Raw genomic sequence first — 12,481 nt, forward strand, 5'->3', positions numbered from 1 at the left:
GTAATTTTATATTTCAAAGTAAGGAGTGCATTGCCCCATACAATACTTCTTTGTCTACAGCCACTGCCATCACGGAATACCATTGCCATGAAGGGGTGTCCTTGGTCTGCAAAAAGGTTTAGGTATAAGGTACGTGTCAAAGTAACATCCACATGAATACCAGGAGCCAAGGTTTCCCAGCAGAACATTGCCCAGAGCATCACACTGTCTCCACTGGCTTGCCTTCTTCCCATAGTGCATCCTGGTGCCATCTCTTCCCCAAGTATATGACACACACACACCCAACCGTCCACATGATGTAAAAGAAAACGTGATTCATCAGACCAGGTCACCCTCTTCCATTGCACCATGGTCCAGTTCCGATGTTCACACTTTCGGCAGTGATCAGTATGGGCACTCTGACCGGTCTGCGGCTACGCAGCCCCATACACAGCAAACTGCGATGCTCTGTGTGTTCTGACACCTTTCTATTATAGCCAGCTTTAAGTATATCAGCAATTTATGCTACAGTAACTTTTCCGTGGGATCAGATCAGACGGGCTAGCCTTCACTCCACAAAAGGCCACCCATGACCCTGTTGCTAGTTGACCTTCCTTTGACCACTTTTGGTAGGTACTACCATAAAAATAATAACAGGAACTTTGTATATCTAATTGTAGTAGTACCTGCATACTTAATTAGAAATGTAACCAAACAATCATCTCATCCCCTGCCCAGTAGCGGCTCCAGGCACGGGCAAGCCGGTCCGTCGCCCGGAGCGCCACTGTATCCAGAGGGCGCAGAAAACGACCCCCCCTCCCACCCGGTAGAGGAAATATGTAAGCTCGGGGGGAGGGAGCGGAAGAGGGAAGGGGCGGCAAATCAATACGGCGCCGTGCGCAGCACAGCCTAGCACCGGCCCTGCCCCTGCCACTAAACACTGATTATTAAAAATATAAGAACAATACATAAATAAACAAACAAAAGTAATGAAAATTTACGCAAAGTTTTACACATAACATATAACAACTAAACTGCAGAGAGTAAATAGATCAATTCTTCCCAAGCTTCTCAATTTCGGTGGGCCAATCCACAGTCCCAGTTTGTGATAGGGGGCATTTCGCTGCAGAGTGCTTCCAGTACTTTGGGCAATAAACAAAAACATGGACCAGGGGAACATGGCAAAGCCCACTATGAAGCAGTCATACCGCCAGTTTTCCAGAGCCACCTCCCCATTTGTATGAAATGAAAGGAGGGGCACACCAGTCGAAAACCAGGCAAGATGGTCACCTAAAAATACTCCAACTGTATGTTCTACCAGATACAGCCCCATGTCCTCTTCTCTGAGACGCACTAGATCCTATCGTCCCAGCATTGCTCTCTCCCAGTAGTCTGCATGCTATCACGATCAGGGCACTTTCCACCCTTTAGCTCACATTTGCAACTTCTCCATCAATCTTTTATGTACTTGCTATGTTTTTATATGCGATTGTAGGCTGTATGATGTTCATGAACTCAGCGCTGCAGATTATGGTGCCTTACAGATAAATGAGGATAAGTTCCCTATTGTTTTACATCATATCACCACATTTTCTTCATATTTAGTTCAGCTTAAATAATCAACCTATTGTTTCCCATCTTCCTCTGATAGGCGCAGCTTAGATATCTACATAAATGTCGCTCTGTTTCCTGGCTGTGACATGTAGGTCATCGTGAAGACTATAGTCCTGAAGATTCAAGTGTGTAAGCTGATAGGAAGCAATGCTGTCACTGGTAGGGATCTCCAGCCTGGAAGAACTCTATAATAATTGGCTGTATGACGTGAGATATGCAGTTTACAAATGAAAGAAAGGTGTTACCTCCATGATGATGTGAAAGGCTTCCCCCGTTGGCAAGAATCTCCTCTCTAGCTGCAAACTGCATTGAAAGAATAAAGACTACAAATTGGGAACTGAATTTGTAAAGGATTTAATTGGCAGAAATAGATAAGATAGATATCTATCTATCATATAGAACACCTGAAGGGGGCGGCACGCCAACTTTATGAGGCCAGGTATATATAATCCCACAAACAATACTGTAACTGTGGTTTAAGTGTTCAAAACACAACAGCTCAAAACACATTACATAATTAAATGCCACAGTGACTTCATCTGCACAACATTACTAATAACTCACATGATTTCCTGGTTATGCACATACAGGACTAATGGGGTGCAGCTAGTGCACAACACAATGGTGAGAGGGCCCAAGTGTGGATTTGATTAAAACTTTGCAACTGAATTCAAAGTAATTATATTCAAAACAATAGTTCTAACAATGAAACATCTCTGGGATACAAGCACAATACTTAGACTAATTCCACACAATGCTATTTTACAGATACAGGACTCTACATTAGTAGGACCAGAGACTTTCATGAAATAGTCTTTTAAATCCTGATATTTCACCCCAAATTGGCTCATCTCTAGGTACGTTTAAGGGGTGATTATGGGAAAGGTGCCAATGTTCTAAAAAGCTGATGTTCTTCCTTCTACATTTTCATTGTGGTAAGGAGCAACAATTAATTTATACATACCTCAATTTCTTCATACACATGGACGGGGTCACTTAAGCCCCTGTAGTTAAAAGCAAAGTAGAAATATACACAGGCACCGGCATCGTAGGTCTGCGTGACCCTGAAAGAGACATTATAATAATCAATGCAAATATCATAATATTCAAGAAATGTGCTCACATAAAAGTACCATACTACCACTGTCTGAGGGGTATATTTACTACGGTGCAGGTTTATAGAATTGGAGATGTTGCCCATATCAACCAATCAGATTATATTTAACATTTATCTAGCACCTTCTAGAAGATAATAGCTAGAATCTGATTGGTTGCTATGGGCAACGTCTCCACTTCCAGCATCTTAGTAAATATTCCCCTGGGTGACAAAAAGATTCTAGCATTCAAATATAACTATTGTATACTTTGTTTACTGGTTTCCCTTGACATAAATGCAATAAACAGTCAAATACTGTACCAACAATTAACACATAAGAAGGTTCAAATTGTCTATATCAGAGTATATTAGACTAAATTATAGTCATTTGAATTTTGTTGCTTCACACAGAAATGTAATATATGAGAAAGTATATCTACTCTGAAGTGCCAAAAGTCGAGGGATAGATGCCTAATATCGTGTAGGACCCCGTCTAGCGTGGCTAAGTGCAGCACACCGTGGGGGTACATGAAGTCATCAAGCAATGCAATGTAGCGGTTACTGGTGAATGACGTGTTGAGGCAGGCCAGCAGGCCCAACCAATGTCACATAACACATCCAACACCATTATGGAACCACCACCAGCTAGCATGGTACCTTGTTGACAACTGGGGACCATGGCCTTTTCTAGTCTGCACCACAACCAAAACCTACCATCAGCCAACTGGAATCATGACTCATCGGACCATGCCACATGTTGCCAGTCCTCCAGGGTCCAATTAGTGATGTCAAGAGCCCAAGTGAGGTGCTGTGTCCAGTGTCATAGTGTTAAAAGGGGCACTCTGGTGGGTCTTCTGCTCCCATATCCCATGAAAGCTAAAGAACACTGCACTGACCTGCTGGATAGGTGTCTGGTACCTCCTGCATTGAATGTGATATCAGCCAGTGTCGTTTGTCTGTTACCAAGGACAATTCTGGTCACGGTCATTAAGCACCCGTGGCCGGCCACTGCGCTGTCTACAGTGGGTGATAATACCTTCCATGATGTATTCCGGGTACACACATGACTTTGTAGATCGAGGAATGTTCAATATCTGCACAACTTCTTCCAAAATGGAATGTCCCATTCATCAGGCCCCCGCTATCATGCCCCGTTCAAGCTCCGATAATTAACGTGGTCATCAGCAGCCTATCTGGTGTGCAAACTGACTCATGAGATGTCAGATTAAAACAGATGCAGGTCTGGGCATTTCCATGATGTCACAGTAAAGTGAGACCACCTACCATTACCTTTACATACTGCTATCCCATGAGTTTTGGCACTTCAGTGTAGAAAGCAATGTAGAAAAATGAAGAACACGAACATAGGAATGAAAACTGCTTAAATACGGCTTTTCCTTCAAAAGCCAAATATAAACTTTTTGAAAATGTATTATTTTTATGAAATATGTCAAATTATTCCATACATTTTTTTAATTAAAACTGATCAAAAAACTATTCCCCAAATCAAACTCAAGCAAAAAGACAAATACACTTACATTGTAAATACCCTTAAATTTATAGTGTTTTTCTTTTTAAGTCAACTAATAATTTAAAAATGACACAAAAGGTATATAGAGGTCTGTGGTGATTATGTATTGTAAGCATGGCAATAAATAACAATACTCGAACTTGCTGTGATGGCTATACAAGCATGGGAGGTCAGAGGTGATCTAGGTCCCTCTATATATGGAAAGGAAGCTTGCTGATCAACTTCCTTCAAGTAAACTTCAGACCATTTACAAAGAGCAACATGGAGGTCAAAAAGACTGTTCACTGTGTGAACATAGGCCCTGATTCAGAGCCGGACGCTCTGACAGAGCGCTCGCTCTGGATCAGGGCCGTCCTTCTTAATTTTTAGAGCGGCCTCCTGGCCGCTCGTATAGCTGTGGGTGACCACCCACAGGTATAGCGAGCGGCCAGGAAGATGGTCGCGATGGTCAAGACCATCGGACTTGCGACAAGACCCTTGTGGTAGGGTCTCGTTGCCGCAAGCCCTGGAGTGCTTTCGGCTCTATCAGAGCCGAGAGCACTCCCACTGACATCACTCGTGATGTCAGTGGGGCCAACCCCAGATGGCGTGCTGTCACTCACCATCGACAGCACGCCCCCTTTGGTACGAGACCCGAAGCGACGGCTTGCCCGTCGCTATCCGGGTCTCGCACATGTACACGACGGAGCCGTGCACTCGCACACATATACACTCGCACACTTATAAAGGATACATACAATCCAAATGAATTGGTAAGCTCAATATGTGATTAACTGAATAATTTCAATTGAAATTCAGTTGTCTATTTCGGAAATTTTTTTTGCCCAAATGAAACAATAGTTAAGAACGTGGCAGTCCATGCTGCAGATGCCTTAGGGGGGGGGGAATTACATTATTTTTTTTTTGCGCATGATCTCCCGTCTAAAGTGACTGGAGATTGGGGGGGTGAGCAACTGTTTTGGACGCCCATGCCTTTTCAGGCATTCCGTGCCCAAAAGCAACGGGTTTACATGCGTAAAGCAGCTAAACCTGTGCAAAGTCCTCATTAGCGTGGTCAAACTGCTCGAAAAGTCAACTTTTTGCAGATTTTTGCTTACCACCTTAGGAGGGTGCGAGCTGAAATCTGTGCGTCTGCGGCATTTGAACCCGATCGGAGCAATGATTCAATTGCTCCTTCAGGTGTCCAACAGTGGCGGGCAAAAACAATTCAGAGGGTAGTGGATGACTATTAGAAAAAAAGGAATAAATACAGCAATCACTTAGAGGAGCACGGTGGACTCTGTTAGCCATCATTTGATTTTTGCATACTACAGACATTGCATCCTTCATACAATGACACCGTCAATCCATCCATGGTGGAAATATGGAAAGGAACACAGGGTAATGCATATACTGTATCTAGCTGACCTGATCAGGACATGGCCTACAAGTCACTGCTGTCCATCTTAAATCGGGGACGCTGGGCGGTAAACCATAGTGTAATCTGCACTAATTGATGACACTCCTTTAACATAATCCCTTTTTACTGTTGCAAAATACGGGTCACAGCATGAGTTTCTAAGCATGAAAACCAATAAGACGCCGTAAAAAATGTAATTGTGGCTTCTCAATTTGTGCACCAGCTGCCCTCCAGATTGCTACAGACCTAGGGCCTGATTCAGACCCGGTCGCAAGCGCTGAGCGCTCGCAACCGGGTCGATGGTGGCCCAGAGCGCATGTGCAAGACGGAGCCGGCTCCATCGTGCGCATGCGCGAGACCCGGATAGCGACGGGCAATCCGTCGCTCCGGGTCTCGTACCAAAGGGGGCGTGCTGTCGATGTTGAGTGACAGCAAGCCCCCTTTGGTGGGCAGGCCGGGGGAGTGGCTGCCAAAACGGAGGCGTTCCCATGTGAACGCCTCCATCTGGGGCCGGCCCCACTGACATCACGAGTGATGTCAGTGGGAGAGATTTTGGCTCTGTTAGAGCCGAAATCTCTCTAGGGCTTGCGGCAACGAGACCCTACCACAAGGGTCTCGTCGCAGACCCGATGGCCGCGATGGTCTTGACCATCATCATGGCTGCACGGTATAGCTGTGGGTGGTCACCCACAGCTATGCGAGTGGCCAGGAGGCCGTTCAAAAAAAAATAATAAATTGCCCAGCCCTGATTCAGAATGAGCGCTCTGTCAGAGCGTCCGGCTCTGAATCAGGGCCCTAGTTCTCAGCCAAGACTATGGGGTCAATCCAATTAGGTGCGAGTTGCTATTTTTTCTTCGAATTCGCATAGCAAATTAATTTTATAATCCAATTAGCAACTTGCACTGAACCAGTTAGACTGAATTAGAATTTTTCCTTGCTCAACTCCCTGAGGGTGAGAGATTGAAAGGAAAATCTTTATTTGAAAGTTAAAATGTCGGGACACTGTGCTGTACCCCCTTGGATGCCCCCCCCTAATGACTAATTAGGCAATTGGAAGTTTTCAATAAGCTTAATAAGTAAAATAATTACATATAATTTTTTGGGGTAAAAAAAAAAAATGTCCTCAAATTACCCCAAAATCAATTTTTGTTTTGTAGTTTAGGCACCCCAAAATTAATTACAATATTTTTTAATTGAAAAATAATGTTTTTTTATGTTTGCTTTTTACAATTTTCAAGGTGCCCTCAAAGTACCCCAAAATCAACTTTTTTTCCTACTTTTTTGTTGCATTTTTCGTTTAATTAGTTTGAGAATAAATGAAGTTAGCTTTTTATAATTTACTTTTTAAAAAAGCACAAATCAGCCATTTAGCACTATTTAAAAATCTACAGTACCTTCCTAATGCCCACAAACAGCCTTCTTTCCGGTCCTGCCAACAAAATTATCATCTATGGTGGGTCTAGGATGGTCGCCCCACTTTTCCATGCACTTTGCTCACATCTCATTTGGCAGTCAATTCACACCCCTCCGCTGTGAGTAGTACGAATAGACATTTTTAATTGGATTAAAGAGTTCTCGGAAGCGCGCATTCGTGAAATGTCTGCGAGTTACAATAAACAAACTCGCTACTCGCAATTCGCACCTAATTGGATTGACCTGCTATGAGATGAAGAGGCAAATGTATCAAACCTTCTAAAGAGTGGAGAAGATTGTCTCTAGTCTTTATCAAGTACATTCTATAAAAGATGATAGGTAGGAGCTCTTGCTATGGGTAACTTTTACACTCTTTAGAGCAGTGATGGGCAACAGATGACCCTCCAAGCAGTCACCAGCAGCCTCCAGCTCATTCCTACTTTGCTGTCATAATTGTTATGAATTATAATGCTTCTTTAACATACCTACTAATATTTAATTATAGAAAGGTGTCTATTTCATTGGTGAAATGTATTAAGTTAACTTCCTACTGAAATTAAGGGTAATGTTCGGCCTCTGAAAGTCAGAGGGCCACCCAGTGCAGCCCCTGAAATGCATCAGGTTGCCTATAACTGCTTTAGAAGGTTTGGGTTATGGGTTTAGGGGGAGGTGTATCATAAGAAAAATGACTGCACAAAGCGGCCCGAAAGATCCAACTATGGTGACCATGCGTTTATGAAGATCTCATATCTATACGTAAAACACTATCATTGATAGTTTATCATTGATACTCTTATTGTTCTTTTACACTGACATATCAAAGAGAGGATATCACTTCATGGGTTAAATAATTAAAATTGGTGCCATGTACACCGCACATGGGCTTTCTTGCTTGCTTTAAAATGAGCTCATCTGCCACTCCATGCAAATACTGGAGCGAGAACAGAACAAGCTCTCTCTTCCAGTCTCAAAGGAATATTAACTTGTGAATGAGAGGGGCAATCTTAGAATCTACATTCCTCATCACAGGTGACACAGTGAATCCAGGCTTCAGTGGAAAAATATTAGCCATTCATGTACAAGGGCTGATGGAAAAGTAATGAGCCTGCCTCCGTTTTTCTGTCCCATAGGTAAACATGGCAACGCTATGCTGGTTATTGTGAAGCTCATACATGGATGTGTCTGAACCTGTGGTTGGACAGCCACAGTCGTCTTTGTTTGGTCACAGCGAGTGGAAGATCTTCATAGGTTTCGTCATGGCGGCTGAGGAAGAAGTGTCTGTGAGATTATGCCAGAGATGTGTGATTGAATTTTGTGTTAAACTTGCAAAAAGTGGAAATAAAACTCATGAAATGTTATGGCAGCATACAGTGGAGAAACAATTAGCCGTGCTGCAGTATATCGGTGGTGGAAGCACTTCAAAGAGGGTAATACGGGAGTGACTGGTGAAGTGCGTTCTGGGAGACCATCCACCGCGGTTACAGATGTCAACATTGCCAAAGCTGCGGAGATGTTGCAAAATGACAGGTGGTTAACTTTACGCTAACTTTCGGCTTCACTGGGCATCTCATTATAATGGGTTCAGCATATTGTGACAAAGGAACTGAAAATGCATGGCGTTTGTGTCAGGTGGGTACCCAGAAATCTCACAGAAAAGCAGATGCGATGACGAGTTAAATCGTGCACAAACACCATTCTAATGTTGGAGAGGATACCAGACTTCCTGACATCGATTGTGACGTGTGACGAATTGTGGATTCGGCATTATGATCCGGAATACAAAAAAACAGTCCAGTGTATGGAAACACGCAAATTCGCCTCCGCCCAAAAATTCCTTGCGATTCCTTCGGGGTGTAAAGTCATGCTTCTGTTGTTCTTTGCTGCGCACGGTATGATCCTACAGCACTGGGTTCCCCGTGGACAGACAATTATGGGTGACTGCTATGCAAACGTCCTGAAAACCCATTTGTGTGGAGCCATGAGGAAGAAAAGACCACGTTTGCTGAAGAGTTTTTGCTCCAAGACAATGCCCGACCACATGTTGCTGCTGTTGCATTGGCAGCACTGACTGAAATTATTGGGACAGCACAGGAACATCCTCCATATAGCCCGGACTTAGGACCTTATTCAGAGGCGATCGTTAGTTGCAAGCGGTCGCACTGAATCAGGGTGGCCGCTTGAATCCTGAACGGCCGCCTCCTTGTCGATCATTAAGCTGTGGGTTACCACCCACAGCTTAATGACCGACCAGGTTGATGGTCGCGATGGTGATCACCATCGCGACCATCGGGGCTTACGACCAGACCCTAAGGTTGGGTCTGGGCACTCGTAAGCCCCAGGGAGCTTTCTGCTCTGATGGAGCAGGAAGCTCCCCACTGACATCACTGATGAAGTCAGTGCGGCCGCCCACAAAACGGTAGACGTTCGTTAAGGAACCCTCAGTTTTGGAAACCACCCCCCCCCCCGGCCCGCCTACCAAATGGGGGCAGCTGTCGATCAACATCGACAACCGCCCCTTTGGTAATGAGCTCCGGAGCGACAGAGTTTCTCTGTCGCTCCGGGGCTTGGTCACACGCAGTGTGGCCGCTGCGCGTGCGAAAGGCCACACCATCGAGTAAGTTACGAGCGCATCGGTACTCGCGACAGACTCTGAATGAGGTCCTTAGAACCCTGTGATTTCTGGGTATTCCCAACCCTGAAAAAAACATCTGCGCGGAAAAAAGTTCTCAACACGCTGCTGTATGCTGGGCTGTACTGGGAGACTGCTCGCGGCAGCTAAGAAGCAGCCACAGCAGTCTCCTTTGCTTGTGGGGGGAGCCATCAAGCTGATCAAACCCCCACTAGTTATGCGTCAGAGCGTAAGCAGCGGAGCAAAACGTTGTTGTTTTTTTTAAACCAAAGTGGGCGTGGCCATGGCTCCTGCGATTAGGCCACACCTAATCGCATTTCTATACCAATTTATGTGGTATATTTAAAACAGTGAATTATTGCATTTGTAAATGTTTGGGCACATTAGTTGGTTCATAAAGACTTTTTCTTTTTAGGGACTCAAAACGTGATTGGCTTATTAGATCTAAATCTATAATAATCAGCAAAACTACTACTTCTGATGAAACGCATCAAGGTTTTTAACAAGGGGCCTCTAATACACAGATTTGAAATCCTGGAAATTAGAATGTGTCCAGACACTACTAAATAATGTTACCCACTAGCAGCTGTTATCTGGTGTTCATATGTGATGCCCTACCGTGCCCATAGTTACATCTGTAAATGTGAGGTCGCTCACATATGAAGGTGGGGAGTCTGCTCTTTAAAATTATGTGGCCCAATTAGCAACTTTGTCTGGTGATCGCCAATAACCCAGTGCTACATTTAAAAAAAAAAAAATAGTTTTCCATAGATCTCCCCCTTACTGGCACGCTCACATGTGGGGGTACCCTTTCTTGAAAGAATGGAGTCTCCTCTTTTAAGTTATCTGCCGCTGAAGTAGTTACTGTCTGGTGATCACCAGACAATAACTGAAACAGTACACAAAAAAATAAACATTTCCACTGATGGGTGGTGGATCTAATGCCCATATCTCCTTAGTGAATGAGGGTATATAGTAATATTTAAAAAATAAAAAACCTGCAAACTGGGTTTAAGGGCAAAGGGCCTGTTTCAGGCCCGCTCGCTAAGATGCATACTCTCGCTGCTGCCGATGGCGTGCACTGTGTAGGCATTGTGCGCATACCTTATCGAAAGTGCACAATGCATGCGCTCGCTGTGCATAGACAGCCCAGCAGAGTGAGTGACAGGGGAAGCCGTTTGTAGGTGGTAACAGGGGCTGGCCAATAAAAACAGGGGAGTGGAGGTGCAAACGCAGGCGTGCCTGAGCATCTCAACAGCGTTTTAGAGGTGTGCATAATTATAAGACAGCATCATTGTACGCGTCACCTGGCTTGTTTTTACACTGAAGTACTCGCAGTGCTTGTGGCAGGGTATGGTCAACCTCAAGCGCTGCGATAGCATCCGATGTGCCGATGGTCGCATACACTTCCTGGACATGACGTGCACAAGTGGGCGTCTTAAGACAGGCTGGTGGGTGTCTGCCTACACTATGTGATCCCTCTCTAAGAAATACTGGGCATGCTAATGCATTGCTGTGCGGTAGCACTGCCTACGCAATTTGCATACACATCGTGCGAGCGGCTCTGAATCAGGCCCAAAGTTCCTTAAAAATGAGAAAAACATGCTATGGGGTATATGTAGCAGTCTGCGAGGTTTTGGCGATTTAGCGCTGTAAATATACAGATAAAGATGTGTCCTCACATATCTGTATTTAGATTATAAGGGTATATTTGAAAGTATCCTCCATCCGGTACGATAGCATGAGATTCCTGCCTTTGCCTAGCAAAAAAAAAAAATATGAGGAAAAACATTGCAAGCATTGACTGTAAATCAGCTCCAGATACACATGTCGCTGCTAACATGGCATATGGAAGAATAAAGGATTCAGTATTTCGCCTGCTTGTGGAATCCACTGAGCTGCAACTGAATTACTGTCCCACTGCGTCACTCTTGCTGAAAGATTGAATGGTACAGTAGTTATTGGATTCCAGCTGTTAAAACATATTCATAAAAGTGAAAGAGCAGCAGAATGCATGCACAGTATTCAGATTACATCTACTATACAGGCTTCAGGCTGACAAATCAGCCCTTCTCAAGGGGTCCTTCCTGGATGCACAGTACTGTGTTCAGCGCTAATTGTTGTGTGTGTACAAACTGCACAGTTACAACGAATGGCTTCAAATATAATAAGGTACGCAGAGTGGGATGTGTGGTTTCGTCTGTAATGTTCGTATTTGTTGCCTATTCAGTAGTGGCAGCCATTTTGTAGCAAGAACCAAAATTCACGAGAACACAGTCTATCAATTCAGTAGGAGCGAGTGACATCACGGGGGTATGAGAGAGCTACAAATTATATATAGGTTTGGCTGTCATCACTGTATATTATGGAGGTACTTCAAATCTTTAATTAAATATATACATACATGCACAGAGTCCCTCTTGATGTGAGTAAAAAACGTTATGGAATAGGGAATATATTTGAGACTATCTGCACTGTTCAAAAGGCAAACAGCCTATTCTGGATGGGATTCCATGTTGCTGTCCAGCGATTAATCTGGTCACATACTGTATGAAGTGATCTTTGGATGGAGGGCCCATGATATTCCCCTGGTCATCATCACTGCTTGAAATTTGTTTTTCCGGTCAGCGGTTTCTGACAGCATATAGAGAACAGCGCTGCTGGACGCAGCTGACAATCTGTATCTAATCAAAGAGCAAATATGGGATGACTATGGTATGTGCTAGCGGATTACATTGCATAGGTCCAAGCAGTTCCTGCACATACTATATATATATGTCTGTATGAAAATATTTACCTAGAGAAGTGGTTCCCAATATT

The 12,481-nt window shown here is 44.1% G+C and overlaps 1 protein-coding gene across 1 annotated transcript in view; it reads right to left on the bottom strand.

The window, feature by feature from the left end:
* Window positions 1-12,481, bottom strand: part of AGPS (alkylglycerone phosphate synthase) — a 192,825-nt gene that overhangs the window by 23,417 nt on the left and 156,927 nt on the right. The window contains exons 18-19 of the mRNA XM_088461206.1: window positions 2,558-2,657; window positions 1,839-1,896 (exon numbers count right to left, since the gene is read on the bottom strand). Of these exons, the coding sequence (XP_088317332.1) occupies window positions 1,839-1,896; window positions 2,558-2,657 (158 nt within the window). The remainder of the gene's footprint in view (window positions 1-1,838; window positions 1,897-2,557; window positions 2,658-12,481) is intronic.

Source organism: Taudactylus pleione, unplaced genomic scaffold, assembly GCF_031769625.1.
Source record: "Taudactylus pleione unplaced genomic scaffold, aTauple2 ptg001027l, whole genome shotgun sequence".
Taxonomy (NCBI): domain Eukaryota; kingdom Metazoa; phylum Chordata; class Amphibia; order Anura; family Myobatrachidae; genus Taudactylus; species Taudactylus pleione.